We start from the raw sequence: 19,222 nt of genomic DNA on the forward strand, positions 1-19,222 counted from the left end.
CGAGCCATCCGGCTTCGGTACCACAAAAAGAGTGGAATAATACCCCTTCCCTTGTTGTAGAAGAGGTACCTTGACTATCACCTGCTGAGAGTACAGCTTGTGAATGGCTTCCAAAACCGTCTCCCTTTCGGAGGGGGACGTTGGTAACGCAGACTTCAGGAAACGGCGAGGTGGATCTGTCTCTAATTCCAACCTGTACCCTTGAGATATTATCTGCAGGATCCAGGGATCTACCTGCGAGTGAGCCCACTGCGCGCTGTAATTTTTGAGACGACCGCCCACCGTCCCCGAGTCCGCTTGAGAAGCCCCAGCGTCATGCTGAGGCTTTTGTAGAAGCCGGGGAGGGCTTCTGTTCCTGGGAAGGAGCTGCGTGTTGCTGTCTCTTCCCTCGACCTTTGCCTCGTGGCAGATATGAATAGCCCTTTGCTCTCTTATTTTTAAAGGAACGAAAGGGCTGCGGTTGAAAAGTCGGTGCCTTTTTCTGTTGGGGAGTGACTTGAGGTAGAAAAGTGGATTTCCCGGCTGTAGCCGTGGCCACCAAATCTGATAGACCGACTCCAAATAACTCCTCCCCTTTATACGGCAAAACTTCCATATGCCGTTTTGAATCCGCATCGCCTGTCCACTGTCGCGTCCATAAAGCTCTTCTGGCCGAAATGGACATAGCACTTACCCGTGATGCCAGTGTGCAGATATCCCTCTGTGCATCACGCATATAAAGAAATGCATCCTTTATTTGTTCTAACGACAGTAAAATATTGTCCCTGTCCAGGGTATCAATATTTTCAATCAGGGACTCTGACCAAACTACCCCAGCACTGCCCATCCAGGCAGTCGCTACAGCTGGTCGTAGTATAACACCTGCATGTGTGTATATACTTTTTTGGATATTTTCCATCCTCCTATCTGATGGATCTTTAAGTGCGGCCGTCTCAGGAGAGGGTAACGCCACTTGTTTAGATAAGCGTGTTAGCGCCTTGTCCACCCTAGGAGGTGTTTCCCAGCGCTCCCTAACCTCTGGCGGGAAAGGGTATAATGCCAATAATTTCTTTGAAATTATCAGCTTTTTATCAGGGGCAACCCACGCTTCATTACACACGTCATTTAATTCTTCTGATTCAGGAAAAACTATAGGTAGTTTTTTCATACCCCACATAATACCCTGTTTAGTGGTACCTGTAGTATCAGCTAAATGTAACGCCTCCTTCATTGCCAAAATCATATAACGTGTGGCCCTACTGGAAAATACGGTTGATTCGTCACCGTCACCACTGGAGTCATCGCCTGTGTCTGGGTCTGTGTCGACCGACTGAGGCAAAGGGCGTTTCACAGCCCCTGACGGTGTTTGAGTCGCCTGGACAGGCACTAATTGATTGTCCGGCCGCCTCATGTCGTCAAACGACTGCTTTAGCGTGTTGACACTATCCCGTAGTTCCATAAATAAAGGCATCCATTCTGGTGTCGACTCCCTAGGGGGTGACATCCTCATATTTGGCAATTGCTCCGCCTCCACACCAATATCGTCCTCATACATGTCGACACACACGTACCGACACACAGCAGACACACAGGGAATGCTCCTAACGAAGACAGGACCCACTAGCCCTTTGGGGAGACAGAGGGAGAGTTTGCCAGCACACACCAAAAGCGCTATATATATATCAGGGATAGCCTTATAATAAGTGCTCCCTTATAGCTGCTTTGTTATATCAAAATATCGCCATAAATGTGCCCCCCCCTCTCTGTTTTACCCTGTTTCTGTAGTGCAGTGCAGGGGAGAGACTTGGGAGCCGTCCTGACCAGCGGAGCTGTGAGAGGAAATGGCGCCGTGTGCTGAGGAGATAGGCCCCGCCCCTTTTCTGGCGGGCTCGTCTCCCGCTATTTAGAAACATTAGGCAGGGGTTAAATATCTCCATATAGCCTCTAGGGCTATATGTGAGGTATTTTTAGCCATTATAGGTAATCATTTGCCTCCCAGGGCGCCCCCCTCCCAGCGCCCTGCACCCTCAGTGACTGCCGTGTGAAGTGTGCTGAGAGGAAAATGGCGCACAGCTGCAGTGCTGTGCGCTACCTTTTGAAGACTGCAGGAGTCTTCAGCCGCCGATTCTGGACCTCTTCTGATTTCAGCATCTGCAAGGGGGCCGGCGGCGTGGCTCCGGTGACCATCCAGGCTGTACCTGTGATCGTCCCTCTGGAGCTTGATGTCCAGTAGCCAAGAAGCCAATCCATCCTGCACGCAGGTGAGTTGACTCCTTCTCCCCTCAGTCCCTCGCTGCAGTGATCCTGTTGCCAGCAGGCATCACTGTAAAATAAAAAACCTAGCTAAACTTTTTCTAAGCAGCTCTTTAGGAGAGCCACCTAGATTGCACCCTTCTCGGCCGGGCACAAAAATCTAACTGGAGTCTGGAGGAGGGTCATAGGGGGAGGAGCCAGTGCACACCACCTGATCGGAAAAAGCTTTACTTTTTGTGCCCTGTCTCCTGCGGAGCCGCTATTCCCCATGGTCCTTTCAGGAACCCCAGCATCCACTAGGACGATAGAGAAAGAGGCAATTTGGAGGCCCTTGCACAAACTGGCTTTATTCTACCTAAGTTGCCCTCCCACAAGTGTGTACTCCGAAAGAGTGTTTAGTGCCGCCGCTCACCTTGTCAGCAATCGGCGTACGAGGTTACATCCAGAAAATGTGGAGAAGATGATGTTCATTAAAATGAATTATAATCAATTCCTCCGCGGAGACATTGACCAGCAGCAATTGCCTTCACAAAGTACACAGGGAGCTGAGATGGTGGATTCCAGTGGGGACGAATTGATAATCTGTGAGGAGGGGGATGTACACGGTGATATATCGGAGGGTGAAGATGAGGTGGACATCTTGCCTCTGTAGAGCCAGTTTGTGCAAGGAGAGATTAATTGCTTCTTTTTTGGGGGGGGTCCAAACCAACCCGTCATATCAGTCACAGTCGTGTGGCAGACCCTGTCACTGAAATGATGGGTTGGTTAAAGTGTGCATGTCCTGTTTTGTTTATACAACATAAGGGTGGGTGGGAGGGCCCAAGGATAATTCCATCTTGCACCTCTTTTTTCTTTTCTTTTTCTTTGCATCATGTGCTGATTGGGGAGGGTTTTTTGGAAGGGACATCCTGCGTGACACTGCAGTGCCACTCCTAGATGGGCCCGGTGTTTGTGTCGGCCACTAGGGTCGCTAATCTTACTCACACAGCTACCTCATTGCGCCTCTTTTTTTCTTTGCGTCATGTGCTGTTTGGGGAGGGTTTTTTGGAAGGGACATCCTGCGTGACACTGCAGTGCCACTCCTAGATGTGCCCGGTGTTTGTGTCGGCCACTAGGGTCGCTAATCTTACTCACACAGCTACCTCATTGCGCCTCTTTTTTTCTTTGCGTCATGTGCTGTTTGGGGAGGGTTTTTTGGAAGGGACATCCTGCGTGACACTGCAGTGCCACTCCTAGATGTGCCCGGTGTTTGTGTCGGCCACTAGGGTCGCTAATCTTACTCACACAGTCAGCTACCTCATTGCGCCTCTTTTTTTCTTTGCGTCATGTGCTGTTTGGGGAGGGTTTTTTGGAAGGGCCATCCTGCGTGACACTGCAGTGCCACTCCTAGATGGGCCCGGTGTTTGTGTCGGCCACTAGGGTCGCTAATCTTACTCACACAGCTACCTCATTGCGCCTCTTTTTTTCTTTGCGTCATGTGCTGTTTGGGGAGGGTTTTTTGGAAGGGACATCCTGCGTGACACTGCAGTGCCACTCCTAGATGGGCCCGGTGTTTGTGTCGGCCACTAGGGTCGCTTATCTTACTCACACAGCGACCTCGGTGCAAATTTTAGGACTAAAAATAATATTGTGAGGTGTGAGGTATTCAGAATAGACTGAAAATGAGTGTAAATTATGGTTTTTGAGGTTAATAATACTTTGGGATCAAAATGACCCCCAAATTCTATGATTTAAGCTGTTTTTTAGTGTTTTTGGAAAAAAACACCCGAATCCAAAACACACCCGAATCCGACAAAAATAATTCGGTGAGGTTTTGCCAAAACGCGTTCGAACCCAAAACACGGCCGCGGAACCGAACCCAAAACCAAAACACAAAACCCGAAAAATTTCAGGCGCTCATCTCTACTTCCTATTGGAAGTCCTACCTGCCAGTCACAGAAACACAAGGGAGGTGTTTCCTCTATCCGGGACTGCCAGACCAGGCTGCGATAAGCAGAGAGCTTGTTTCCTATAAAAATTCACTCCCTTACACATCAGCCATAGCCGGCTTCGATGGACTGCAACCGATGCAGTCCATAGAACTGGGGTTTTGCACATTTGCAGTACAGTGGTCGATACTGCACATGTGCCTATGATCTTCAAAGTACAGGTGGCGGGGACTAGGCAACGAGGACATGGCGGTGGAGACCCGGCAGAATGGCCAGTGGCAGCCCTTCTCCTCCACCCAGATAGGAGCTGCTGCTGTTTATTTCACATTGTGTATCTCCACTTAGACCTGCAAATGTCAGCAATAAAGATATGTGCTGCACAGTATAAGTGTATTTTATTTCCAGTTCATCAACGCGTTTCTTGGTAGTTTTGATTCGATATGTGAATGTAAATTTAGACTGCTCAGCTGAGATGTTATTACTGCACATTTCAATTGTCAGGATAGTTTTCTAAGGACTATATTGGTCTCCAGAATCATTGTGAACAGAAGGAAAATATATCTATGACACTGAGAGACAAATCAATTTTTACCAACATATATAGTTTATTGTTTCAATAACAGCTTAGATTAAATAAATTATATAGTTATGGAAAGTGCAAGAAAAAAAAAATGGAATAAATAAATATAGGTAATGTTACTGCAATAGTAAACGGGGTGTGAGGATAGGACATACCAAATCAGATAATCATGGTGCCAAACAAATTTACCGGTGCACACCCTATTGGCTCCCCTCACACATACAGAAACACTGGGGGAACGTGGCGCCATTTTTTTGGTGTGAGTGATGTCATAGTAAGTGATGCCTCAGCTACTGCACGAGTGATAATTAATTTGTCCTCTGGTAAACTATTGATCTCGTTTTATTATTGTACTAATAGTAATGGGTTACCTCAGTCTGCCCCCCTTCCCCAGTATGTCCCGCCCCTTCTCCTCTTTCCACTTCCCTGATCCCGCTCTGACTTCTGTCTACCCACCCTCACACTGCTTCACCCAATTCCGGCCCCCGCCTGCTCCATCCTGTTAGGACCTCTTCTTCTGCAAAGCTAGGCCTAGCCATGCTCCCCAGCAATGGGGAGTCTTTGGTGCACGTGACTCGGCTCCCACTGTGCATGCTGGAGATGAAACAGACATCCAGAAAAGAACCACTTGGCCCATCGAGTCCGCCCTAAACACCCGTACACGCACACACACACACTAGGATTCATATTTGTTGGAAGCCACTTAATCTACTGAAACCGGAGTACCTGGAGCAAGCCCACCCAAGTACTGGGAGAATATACAAACGTCACATAGTTATGGCCGTGTCAGGCAGTAATGCTAACCATCACACCATCTGTACTGCCACACAGTTATTACATAGATATTTCTCAGTGCCTCAGGAATCACTAGCGCTGTACCAAATGTTTTACCAAACTAATAATAAGGAAATACAGCGCAATATATTGAGCAAACATAAAAAATGAGGCCTTGGAATTGTTCTTTATTTTTGATTTACAGGGTAATCCCCGCCGGTCACACCGCAGCACACAGGAGCTACAGTGATAAGAGCCGGTACGTAATAATCCCTATATTGGTGGTATGAGATGAGGAATCCTGGATAACTTCTTGTAGACTAGTTGGAGGAGCTAGATTGTGGAGTCCAAAGCCTCCTCTTGGATCACTGAGCTTCTCGCACTACAGATCTCCGGTCTCTTTATTTTCAACTGTACAGTAGAAAAAAATATTAAGATGTAATAAAACCATGAAAGCATCTAGTAGTTAAGAATGGGCAAGATATAAATGATCAACATAAAAAAGATAGATAACCGTAAATTGGAGAGAGATAAAATACCAGCCTATCAGCTCCTAGCTGCCACGTTACAGGCTGTTTTTGAAAAATTACAGTAGCTGATTGGTTGGTAGTTTACCTCCTTCCACTTTATTTCTCTCCAAGCTTTGACACATCTTCCTAAACCTTATTGTTTGACCTGTTTTTACAGACCTTAACTTTGATGCTATATTTTCAAATACAATGCACTTGGTACAATGTGAACCAAAAGCAGGGATTGAAGAGTAGGGGGTAAATTTAATAGCCTGCACTGTGCAGCATCGCCAAGTTCCCAGCAAAAATACCAGTTGTTTTAAAGGGCCAATCATTTAAAAGGCTGGTTTTAACATCTGCAAATGGTCTGTTCCACTGGAGAACATTCAAATTTAATAAAATGTTTTCTAATGTCTGCTAAAACAATTCCCAAAGCATCACAAACAGTATCGGGGCATGAAGAGCCCAATAGGGGAATGCAGTGGTAGGGGCCCACGCTTAAGGGTGTGGCCAGTCTCAGGAGGGGTGTGTGGCCTGCTGACACAGAGGTTTGGCTAACCAATAGAGAGTGCAGACCAGGCCCCTTCATAAATATATATGCGCTAATGAATAGTAAATAAAAGGGACAGTCCCTTAGCATAAAATGCCCTTTTTGTTAAACAGTCACTGAATTCTTAAAACATGATAATGACATCTAGTCAAATACCTGAATGATTTATTCTTGCTACATAAACAGAGGTGTATCACATCTTCTCATGAAATATAATACAATAAATATGCATAAACAATAGTAACAAATGAACCTGCCCAAATATAAGGGTTTGATGTTAGTTCTCAACTCACCCTTGCGGGTGTGAGCTCATACTGTAGGTAAATGTCCCCCAAATTAAATGCCGGCTGTTACGAAGGAGACCCTATGCATTTCGTCTACATGCAGGACTTCATCAGGGGTATAGTTCAATAGATTCAATTCAAATTGTATGTATAATCAACAGTGATGAATTTCTATTCTCCGAGTGATCAAAAGGTTTCCACAGATTGGCTTTATAATGCCAAATTGATCTTCATAGTGGTATTACTACAGATATGTGTCATGTCTTTCCAACAGATAAATACCACAAATAGAACTTAATCCTAATGGTGTGTGCCTCTCCCTCTGTTCACCAATAATTGTCCTGTGCAGTATAAGGTAACATATATATAATGGGATGCAGTCAATTTACCTACAATCAAAATCCCAATGGTCAAAAAACCGACAACCATTGACCGATGGTTAATATACCAACAAGGTCAAAATACAGACATGGTCAAAATACCGACATTACAAATGTCGATACTATCAAAATACCAGCATTTAAAATGTCGACAGGTCAAAAAATCGACAGGAGTTTTTCATGATTTTTTCATTGAAACCGACCTGGAGGGGGAATGTAATAGTGTGCCGAGCGCAGCGAGTGCCCAAAGCATGGCGAATGCAGCGAGCTGTGCGAGGGGACGCAGTATACTTTTACGGTGTCCATGTTGCCCTGTGTCGACATACACATGCAAAATTTGAAGAACTTGTGTTGACTTTTTTTTTTTACCCTTTGACACTGTAAAAGGTGGTATTTTGACCGTGTCCACATTTTAAATGTTGGAATTTTGACCATGTCGGTATTTTGACCTTGTTGGTATTTTGACCATCGTCAAATGTTGTTGGTATTTTGACTGTCGGGGATTTTGATTGTAGGTAAATCATACATATCTCATATATAATGTAAAATGCAAGTACACAGTCTGGAACCTGATCCCTAGAGGAGGAGGTGGGCCCCAGGCAATGGGGCCCACTGGTGCTTTACCTTGCACCCCGCTGGGCCAGTCCAACCCGATCACAGATGGAGCAGATTTTTTTTTTTAATGGAGGGATCACCCAGAAACAGTTTGAATCCACTGCTGTAACACGGACCTAAGACCATTATACCAAGACAGCAAAAATACTGTAGGAATTTAAGACCTACCATTAATTCCTTTTCTCGTAGTCCGTAGTGGATACCGGGGATCTGTACTTTAGTACCATGGGGTATAGATCGGGTTCACTGGAGCCTGGCACTTTAAAAACCTTTAGTGTGGCCCCTCCCCTCTATGCCCCTCTTACCAGACTCAGTCTAGGAAACTGTGCCCCAGGAGACGGACATACCACGAGAGAAGAAAACCGATACAACAGCGGTAAGGCACTAAGCCAACACACAACCATAAGTGAAAGGAAGGCGCTAACCAGAACAGAGGGTAGCAACACCAACCTAACCAGGATAGCACAGCTATCCCAACAACATAATGGGATAACAACGGCGGGCCAACCAAACACTTACACAGGTAAGCAAGAATCAAAGCACTGAGGCGGGCGCCCAGTGTCTCCTACGGACTATGTGAAAAGGAATTACCGGTAGATATTAAACTCCTATTTTCTCTTACATACTAGTGCATACTGGGGATCTGTACTTTTGTACCATGGGGAAGTCTCAAAGCTCCCAATTACTGGGGATCTGTACTGCAGTACCATGGGGAAGTCCCAAAGCTCCCAAATGTCGAACCAATAGAATTTCACAAAAGTGTTCGAACCAAACCAAGTAGCAGCTCGGCACAACTGTAAGGTCGAGACACCCCAGGCAGCCGCCCAGGAAGAGCCCACAGACCTCGTCGAGTGGGCCTGAATATACGTTGGCAAAGGCAGAACCGCCAAAGTACTGTATAGGCCTGTTGAATGGTCAACCTGAGCCAACGAGCAATTGATTGCTTAGAAGCCGGACGACCAATCTTGGTGGCATCATAAAGGAGAAACAGCGAATCAGGTTTCCGATGACGAGCCGTCCTCTTGACATAAATCTTCAGAGCCCTCACCACATCCAAGGACTCCGGCCCAATGGAAGCGTCAGACAACACTGGAACCACAATGGGTTGATTCACATAAAAAGCTGAAACCACTTTTGCCAAAAACTGAGGCGGGTCCTGAGTTCCGACCTGTCTTCATGAAAACTCAAATAATGGCTTTTACAGGATAAGGCCCCCAATTCAGAGACACGTCTGGCAGATGCCAATGCTAATAACATGACTGTCTTCCAGGTGAGAAATTTCAACTCCACCCTATGTAAGGGTTCAAACCAGTTCAATTGAAGAAAGGACAGAACCACATTGAGATCCCACGGAGCCATGGGAGGTAAAACGGGCGGTTGCATATGAAGAACTCCTTTTAGGAAAGTTTGTACAACATTGCAAGTCCTCTCTGGAAAAAAAATAGAGAGCGCCGAAATCTGGACTTTGATGGAGCCCAAACATAGGCCCATATCTACTCCCGCTTGCAGGAAAAGTAGAAAATGACCAATTCTAAATTCCATGGGAGAAACCTTACTACTTTCACACCAGGAAACATACTTTTCTAGATATGATGATAATGTTTTGATGTAACCATCTTCCTGGCCTGGACCATGGTGGAAATAACCTGGGTGGGAAGACCTTTTCTTGCTAGAATCTCCCTCTCAACTTCCAAGCCATCAAATGTAGCTGCTGTAAGTCTGGATAGACGAATGGACCTTGATGAAGAAGATCCTTTCAGAGTGGCAGAGGCCAAGGATCCTCCAGATCCAAGGTTCGGAGGTCCGAGTACCACGCCCGTTGAGGCCAATCCGGGGCAATTAGAATTGCTTGAATGCTTTCCCTTCTTAGTCTTTTAGAACCCTTGGGATTAGCAGTAGAGGAGGGAACAGGTGCACAAACTGGAACGTCCAAGGTGTCGTCAGCGCATCCACTGCTACAGCCTGCGGATCTCTTGTTTTGGAATAGTAACGGCAAAGCTTCTTGTTGAGACGAGAAGCCATCAGATCTATCTGCGGAGAGCCCCACCAGTGAATTAACTGTTGAAACACCTGGGGATGTAGGCCCCATTCCCCCAGATGGAGGTCGTGTCTGCTGAGGAAGTCCGCTTCCAAGTTGTCCAGTCCTGGAATGAATATGGCTGAGATGGCCCCTTGCATTGGCCTCCACCCAGATGAGTATTCTTGAACTTTTCACATTGGCGCTGTGCTTCTTGTTCCCCCTTGTCTGTTTATGTACGCCACCGCCGTGGCGTTGTCCGATCGAACCTGGATCGCCTGATCCTTCAGGAGATCGGAAGCTTGCAGAAGAGCATTGTAAATTGCCCTGAGTTCCAGGATGTTTATTGGCAGAGCCGATTCCTGAACTGACCATATGCCCAGAAACTGGGCCCCTTGGGTCACAGTCCCCCAACTGCGGAGGCTGGAATCCGTTGTGAGTAGAATCCACAAGTGGATATTGAAATTCCTGTCTTCTACCAGGTGAGGAACTTGTACCCACCATAATAGAGAAATCCGGGTATTCGGAGATAAGGTAACTTCCTGATGCATGTGAAGGTGAGACCCCGACCATTTGTCCAGCAGATCCAGCTGAAATGGCCGGGCATGAAATCTGCCATAAGCAGCAACCATCCTGCTCAGCAAGCGTATGCAAAGATGTATGGACACCTTGCAAGGACGGAGCACTGAGCAGACCATAGCCTGGATAGCCAAAGCCTTTTCCATCGGAAGAAACACCTTCTGAGACACTGTATCCAATATCATTCCCAGGAACTGAAGATGTTGGGTCGGTTCCAGGTGAGATTTCTGGAAATTTAGGATCCCGCCATGATCCGTAAGCAGGCGAGTCGTCAGATCGATGCTGTGCAATAGACGCTCCCTGGACATAGCCTTTATCAGGAGATCGTCCAAGTAGGGGACTATGTTGACTCCCATCATGCACAGTTGCAGCATCATCTCCGCCATTACTTTGGTGAAGACCCTCGGAGCTATGGACAGGCCAAAGGGCAAGGCCTGAAACTGGAAATGGTTGTCCAAGATGGCGAACATGAGGTAAGCATGATGAGGGGGCCGCATGGAAATACGTAGGTAAGCATCCTTGACATCTAGGAATACCAGGAATTCCCCATCCTCCAAACCAGACACCATTGCCTGCAGGGATTCCATCTTGAATTTGAACACCCGCAGATATGGGTTTAGAGACTTCAGGTTTAAGATAGGTCGCACCGAAATGACAAAAAGACTGGAGTAAAAACCCTGTTGTGTAACGGAGGAGATACCGGAACCACCACCCCTGTCCACAAAAGTTTTTGAATGGCCTCTTGCAAGGTGACTTTTGCTGCGGGCAAAACTGGTAAGCCCGATTTGAAAAATCTGTGAGGAGGAAGTGTTTGAAATTCCAGCTGGTATCCCTGGGAAATGAGGTCCCTCACACAAAGATCACGGCAGGACTTCGCCCACACATAGGCGAAGTGTTGAAGGTGAGCACCTACCTGAAAATCACCTTGCTGCTGGGGCCAACCGTCACACGGAAGGCTTAGCGGCAGGGGTTCCGGTGGTCTGGTCCAGGAATGCAGCAGTTGCAGGTTTACGGGACCTACCATGAGATTCTCTCGGAGTGGTGGAGACTCCTCGGCCCCTGCCACTAAACCTTGCCACACGAAAGGACTGCAAGAAGGGTCCTGTGTAAGAACGTCTAGCTGGTGGCGCAGCTGACGGCACATAGGTAGACTTACCCGCCGTTGCCTGGGAGATCCATTTATTTAATTTGTCGCCAAACAAGGCATCACCTGTAAAGGGAAGATTTTTTACACCCTTTTTGGAATCAGCGTCCGCTGACCATTGACGTAACCACAGAGCTCTGCATGCCGATACAGCCATAGTAGTAGTGTGGCCATTTATCTTACACAATTCTTTGATAGCCTTGCTCATAAAATTTGCAGCATCCTATATATGGTGCAGCAGAGTAATGACCTCGTCCCAGGGCAGAGAGTCTAAACCATCAATAACAGTATCAGACCACTTGACTACCGCCCTGGAAATCCACCCACAAACATTTATGGGGCGCTGTGCTATGCCTGCTGCCGTATACAGTATATTGCCTTGAGAGTGGTCTCAATTTTACGGTCAGCCGGCTCTTTTAGGGATATAGCCCTTGGCACCGGCAGTTCCAATTTCTTAGACAGTCTGGATACAAGCATATCGACTGATGGGGGTTTTTCCCATACATTCCTGTCCTCAGCTAGGAGGGGAAAAGTAGCTATAAAACCTCTGAGGAATTTTAAATGTCTTTTCAGGGTTTAACCAAGCTTCCCTGGCCAGGGAGTTTAATTCCTTAGACTGATGTCTTCGGTCTAACATTAAAGTACAACTCCTCATCTGGTTTCGCCTCCTGATCCGGTATGTGGAGGACCTCACGTACAGCAAAAATGAGAGCCTCCACCCCAGGGGACAGAAAGTTGTACTCATCCATATCATCATCATCCACATCAGGCTGATCAGAATCGGACTGGAGCACCTGTGGCAGTGAGCGCTTATGTGAAACCAACAGAGGGGGCTGAGAAGCCTTTCTGGTATCTGCTGTCTTTGCCATACACTCAATAGACTGTTTTAACACCTGTCTCTCCTTCTTCACTGCAGCTAATTTAGAATTTACATTCTGAATCATGCTTTTAAAACTATCTAGCCAGTCAGGTGCCTGTGAAGTGTGACCCTGTGGAGATAAAGAGCACTGTTCACACATGAGAGACCCCGCTGATGAAGGGGTAGTTACAAGCAGCACACATAACCATGTCCACAGACATCTTACACAACTGTAATACAGCGCAGCTCACTGAAAAACACCTCCACACAGACCCTAGAGAGGCCCCTGGAGTGACACTGAGGAGAGGACACCAGCACGCAGAACACAGCAGCGCAGTGTGAGATTTATGTGTATAACCTGATAGAAGTGCAGCGGTGCTACTGCTGGTGTGCTCCCTCCCTGCTATGACCCCCTGGTACCAGTACAGAGTCTGTAACAGCATGGGTCCCTGGAGGAGCAGCGTGCATGCAGCCTTGATGATCCGCAGCAGCAGGAAATGGCGCCTTCCCGCCTCTGGTCCCGCTTCGGGAAGTCCCGCCCCTTGCAATGGCGCGCGGTTCCTTCAGTTTTATACTGTCCATGTTAACAAACATAGATATAGATATCAGTACACATAAGCCCTAATGCACAGTGAGCACTGCGGGGCATGAGCCCGGAGCCAGTCTAGTCCGCAGCGGGCACCGCAGCTCGTGGCCCGTGACCGGCGTGTGACATGTCGCCAAAAACGCATCGGGGACCCACTACCGGGACCCCGGTGTTAACACTCACCGCACCTATCGATCTTCGGCATCTGTTAGAGGGTGGCGGCTAGCTGCTGGCGTGGGCACACACACTAACGGTGTGTGAACAGCACCTCAGGAGCTCAGTGTCCTGTCAGCTGGGATTACGAACCAATAACCCTCAGGTGGAAAGTTCGGTCCCCCCTCTAAGTCCCACGAAGCAGATAGACTGGTTGCCAACCAGTGCTACCTGAAAACAATAACCTAAAATAAAAAATAAAGGAAAATCTCTGGAGCTCCTTGTGCACATTTGAGTCTGGTAGGAGGGGCATAGAGGGGAGGAGCCAGCACACACATACTCACACTAAAGGTTTTTAAAGGGTAGATGCTAAATCCTAGTGGGCTAAGGGACCTGTGACGTCAGGGGGCGGAGCAAAGACGGCAGGATACTACTTTCAGTATCCACGCCACCAACTATTACCTTTAGGAATCAGGTGGCGAGCGAAACGGAGAGGAGCGAGCCACCGTGCCTGAAATGTGGCGAGCGTCTATTTCTGGACCCCTTGCTGAACTTGCTCCTCCCCTGCTCTTGCGTGTCACGTGGGTCAAATATTCCCGTAGCCCACTAGGAAATAGACACAACCGTTTTTAAAGTGCCAAGCTCCAGTGGACCCGATCTATACCCCATGGTACAGATCCCCTGTATCCACTAGGACGTAAGAGAAATAAGAAATAAAAAATTGGGCACACAAAACTTTATAGAAACCTTAAAAAGACTAACAAGCACAAAATTAACCTGAAATGCGTTGTGTAGGACAAAACACAATCCCCTCTTCTGTCCCCGCTGGGGACAGACGGTGCCGGCTCTCTGTAACAGAGCTGGGAGTCGGGACTCAGGGTAGATGCTAGAATCAAGTGGGCTAAGGGACCTTTTCCGTCTGGGGGAGGAGTCACAACACAAGGGGGAGGAGCTACGCCAGCGGGATAGTTCCTCTACTATCCACCTAACCAACTATTACCTTTAGTAATCAGGTGGCTCGCTTCGCTCGCCACCGAGCCCGAAGTGTGGCGAGCAAAATTTTCAGGTACCCTGTTCGTCCGTAGCGCCTCCCCCTGGTGACGTGTCTCCTCCCCTAGATACGTCAGAAGGTCCCTTCTCCCACTCCGATATAGACTCAACCCGGGACTCAGGGTAGGAGGAGATGAGTGGAAGAGAGGGAAGGGGTGGCCACCACACTGCCTGCATGTTCCATGTCACTGTTTGCAGTGCAGAGAGTCAAGTGCAGTGCAGTGTGTTGTTAGGGAAGTGGGGAGGTTAGTAGGCCTGTCAGAAGAACCTTCCTTGCTGTCAGGGTTTGTATCTGCATTCAGTCATATGGAAGGAACATGCAGGCAGTGTTGTGGCCACCCCTTCCCTTTCCTCAGTCCTTTCCTCCTACCCACGGAGGACCAGACTGTCAATCACATAGAAGCTCCGCCCCTCCATGTTAGACTGAGGAGCTGCGGCCTTCTTCTTGGTGAAAATTGATGTGTGTATACTGTGTGTTTATGTCTGTGTATACTGTGTGTTTATGTGTATATGTGTATATATCTGTGTGTATATGTGTACACTCACAAAGGCCTCACCCACTCCTCTCCCATTTACATCTCTGATTTTATCTCCCTTTACTCTCCCACCCGTCCTCTTCGCTCTGCTAATGCTCGCCGACTCTCCTGCCTACTGATTACCAACTCCCATTCCTACAGCTGGAGCCTCGCTCATCTTGGCTTCTCTGCTGCGCCTAGGTGCACCATAGTTTATTAGCATAAGCTTTTCATCTATTGTTCTCAGCTGCAATACAATACAGAGAGAACAATACAGCAGGGGATTAAGGTGGTTATTCTGAGTTGTTCGCTCGCTAGCAGTTTTTAGCAGCTGTGCAAACGCTATGCCGCCGCCCACTGGGAGTGTATTGTAGCTTAGCAGAAGAGCGAACGAAAGGATCGTAGAGCGGCTACAAAAAATATTGTGCAGCTTTAGAGTAGCTTCAGACCTACTCAGCGCTTGCGATCACTTCAGACTGTTCAGTTCCTGTTTTGACGTCACAAACACGCCCTGCGTCCGGCCAGCCACGCCTGCGTTTTTTCTGGCACGCCTGCGTTTTTTCGAACACTCCCTGAAAACGGTCAGTTGACACCCAGAAACGCCCACTTCCTGTCAATCACTCTGCGGTCACCAGTGCGACTGAAAAGCTTCGCTAGACCTTGTGTTAAACTACATCGGGCGTTGTGAAAGTACGTCGCGCGTGCGCATTGCGCCGCATGCGCAGAAGTGCCGTTTTTTTTGCATCGTCGCTGCGCAGTGAACATTTTCAGCTAGTGATCAACTCGGAATGACCGCCTAAGTCCGACTGCCCTGGCTCAGTTAAACCTATTAAGGCAAAAATGAGGAGGGCTCCATCTGTACCTCCAAGATTTCTCACGTGCTGCTCCCTTTTTCTGGATTTCTCTACCTCTCCCCCTCAGACTCTCCACCTCTCTACAAAACTTCAAACGGGCTCTCAAGACCCACTTCTTCACCAAACCCAGCTATCTCTCATCCTAAACCTCTGTTCCACGCTCGGTCTACCCCATCTGTCTCACCCCTGTCTGTCTACCCCTCCCCTTTAGAATGTAAGCTCTCACGAGCAGGGCCCTCTTCCCTCATGTGCTTACCCTTTCTTACTTTAATAATCTTCAACTGCACCACATCCAGCAGTCTTCTGCCGCCTGATACTTATTCCAGTGTCATCTGCTGATGTAACTAAGGCCCTCATTCCGAGTTGTTCGCTCGGTATTTTTCATCGCATCGCAGTGAGAATTTTCTTAGTGCGCATGCGTAATGTTCGCACTGCGCATGCGCCAAGTAACTTTACTATGAAGAAAGTAATTTTACTCACGGCTTTTTCATCGCTCCGGCGATCGCATTGTGATTGACAGGAAATGGGTGTTACTGGGCGGATGTATGGCGTTTTATGGGCGTGTGGCTGAAAACGCTACCGTTTCCGGAAAAAACGCAGGCGTGTCTGGAGAAACGGTGGGAGTGCTTGGCCGAACGCTGGGTGTGTTTCTGACGTCAGCCGGGACCGAAAAGCACTGAACTGATCGCACAGGCAGAGTAAGTCTGGAGTTACTCAGAAACTGCTAACTCGTTTTTGATCGCAAAAATGCGCATACATCGGTCGCACATTTAAGAAGTTTAGATTCACTCCCAGTAGGCGGCGGCTTAGCGTGTGTAACTCTGCTGAAATCGCCTTGCGAGCGAACAACTCGGAATGAGGGCCTATATGTATTTACCCTGTACTTGTCCTATACTGTCATCAACTGTAAGTTACTGTTTTCCTGTTTGATTATTTGTTTATGTATTCTGTAATTGGGCGCTGCAGATCACTTATGGCGCCATATAAATAAAGGATAATAATAATAATAAGTATGTTTATGTGTATATTTCTTTGTATACAGTATGTGTGAGTATATGTGTGTGTTTATGTATGTCTGTGTGTATATGTCTATGTATATGTGTGTGTTTATGTATATCTGTGTGTAATTTATATGTGTATGTCTTTATATCTGTGAGTGTTTATGTGTATATATGTGTGTGTGTGTGTGTGTGTGTGTGTGTATACGTGTGTGTTTATGTATGTCTGTATGTATATGTCTATATATGTGTGTGTTTATGTATATCTGTGTGTATATGTGTATGTCTTTATATCTGTGTGTGTTTATGTGTATATATCTGTGTGTGTGTGTGTGTGTGTGTGTGTGTGTGTTATGTATGTTTGTGCCTATATGTGTGTGAATCTATATATGTGTGGTGGTGGTGGTGGTGGTGGGTGGGGGCGCGTGACAGGACCCTGCTTCGGGTGTCATGTCTCCACGCTACACCTCTGTAGCACCATGACCATGCCTTCTAAAAGATTGCCCCTTTAAAAAATCATCAGAGTTTGGCCGGCATTCCCCAGATCTGGACTCCATTACACCCCACCTTAAATGTGATGTGTGCTATATACGCAGGCCTGCTGTGCTAATCTCATGGTTTACTAAATAAATGAGATTAAACTCTGCAGTATTTTAACAGCAAAATGACAAAGTTCAACTGAAAAGAATCGTACTCATGAGGCAGAAGGTGCGACTCATTTTATGTATTGCAAGTGCAGGTCCTAAATATTGTTCCACCAATCCACACACTGAACTCAGCCTAATTCTAATGGTGCCCATACACTCGTGAAATCCCCCTCGACACGACATCGTGGGGTATCGCACCTGTACTGCCAAAGTGAATACCATGTGATCATGCAATAGATGGCATGGTAATCACGTGATGGGCCGCTCCTACCTCCATCTGCCCATCGCACATCGCAGTGCGATATATTGTATGTGTTTTAAAAAAAACACATGCGATCGCACTGCGATGCGATAAATATTAAGTACAGCACATAATATCGTGAGACGCGTTATCTGACTGGCGTGCCCGCGCATCGCATCGCAAGGTACCTAAAATGTGCATATAATCCTTCCATTTCTCTCACAGATGCTGTCGAAATCCAAGCATTGTAGCTGATATCTCACAAGTATACGGGCACCATTAGTCTCAACCACTACTGATACCAGAGATGGGCAGGGTCATACTCCAGTACACTCGAGGGTATTGACTATACACATGATTAGAATGATGTAAAGTAGATACTGTATGTATAACTTATAAATATCATCTTTGTATTAGTCTAAACATTTTTATACTGCTGCACCTTTGTATATTTCCCACATGAACCATTGTAATCATATATGTGTGTGTGTAACTCTGGCTCTGATACTAGCCGGGGCCTCCACAGCCACTGACCTCACCGCACGTCACTGACTGATTCTTACAATAGTAGAGAGACTGGACTGTGAGAATAGAAATAACTTAATGAGGACAAACCTGGATGGATGTGTCTACTCTCTCTAGTGCCGGTTTGAAATCCACTTCACTGGACCAGGTACTCCTGTGTGAGTCTGCATTAAATGAGAATCAAAAGGCAAAAGAAGTCAACAGTTTTCAGTGTATCCCTCCCCTTGCAGGGTGACACAGATAGAAGGGAGCTACGAGCCTGTCCCTCCCCCCTTCAGGGTGACACAGATAGAAGGGAGCTCTGAGCCTGTCCCTCGCCCTGCAGGGTGACAGATAGTATGGAGCTATGAGCCTGTCCCTCCCCCTGCTGGGTGACATAGTGACACAGATAGAAGGGAGCTATGAGCCTGTCACCTCCCCCCACATGGAGCTATGAGCATGTCCCTCCCCCTGTAGGGTGACACAGACAGTAGGGAACTATGAGCCTGTCCCTCCCCCTGTAGGGTGACATAGAGAGATGGGAGCTATGAGCCTGTAGGGTTCACTACGGCTGGCCGGCGGTTGGGCTCCCGGCGACCAGCATCCCGGCGCCGGGAGCCCGACCGCCGGCTTACCGACAGCTTGGCGAGCACAAATGAGCCCCTTGCGGGCTCGCTGCGCTTGGCACGCTACGGGCACGGTGGCGCGCTACGCGCGCCGCACTATTTTATTCTCCCTCTATGGGGGTCGTGGACCCCCACGAGGGAAAATAAGTGTCGGTATGCCGGCTGTCGGGCTCCCGGCGCCGGTATACTGAGCGCCGGGAGCCCGACCGCCGGCATACAGAAGACCACCCGAGCCTGTACCCTCCCCCGGCAGGGTGACAGATAGTATGGAGCTATGAGCCTGCCCCTCCCCCTGTAGGGTGACGCAGACAGTAGGGAGCTATGAGCCTGTCCCTCCCCCTGTAGGGTGACACAGACAGTAGGGAGCTATGAGCCTGTCCCTCCCCCTGTAGGGTGACGCAGTGACACAGACAGTAGGAAGCTATGAGCCTGTCCCCTCCCCCCACAGGGTGACAGATAGTATGGAGCTATGAGCCTGCCCCTCCCCCTGTAGGGTGACACAGACAGTAGGGAGCTATGAGCCTGTCCCTCCCCCTGTAGGGTGACACAGACAGTAGGGAGCTATGAGCCTGTCCCTCCCCCTGTAGGGTGACGCAG

At 47.9% G+C, this 19,222-nt stretch overlaps 1 protein-coding gene across 1 annotated transcript in view; it reads right to left on the reverse strand.

The window, feature by feature from the left end:
- Nucleotides 1-5,163: 5,163 nt before the first annotated feature.
- Nucleotides 5,164-19,222, reverse strand: part of LOC134934225 (mucin-4-like) — a 149,692-nt gene continuing 135,633 nt past the window's right edge. Inside the window, exons 12-13 of the mRNA XM_063929710.1 lie at nucleotides 18,111-18,184; nucleotides 5,164-5,925 (exon numbers count right to left, since the gene is read on the reverse strand). Coding sequence (XP_063785780.1) covers nucleotides 5,848-5,925; nucleotides 18,111-18,184 — 152 coding nt within the window. The 3' untranslated portion in view covers nucleotides 5,164-5,847. The remainder of the gene's footprint in view (nucleotides 5,926-18,110; nucleotides 18,185-19,222) is intronic.

The sequence above is a fragment of the Pseudophryne corroboree genome, chromosome 6, assembly GCF_028390025.1.
Source record: "Pseudophryne corroboree isolate aPseCor3 chromosome 6, aPseCor3.hap2, whole genome shotgun sequence".
In the NCBI taxonomy this organism is placed as follows: domain Eukaryota; kingdom Metazoa; phylum Chordata; class Amphibia; order Anura; family Myobatrachidae; genus Pseudophryne; species Pseudophryne corroboree.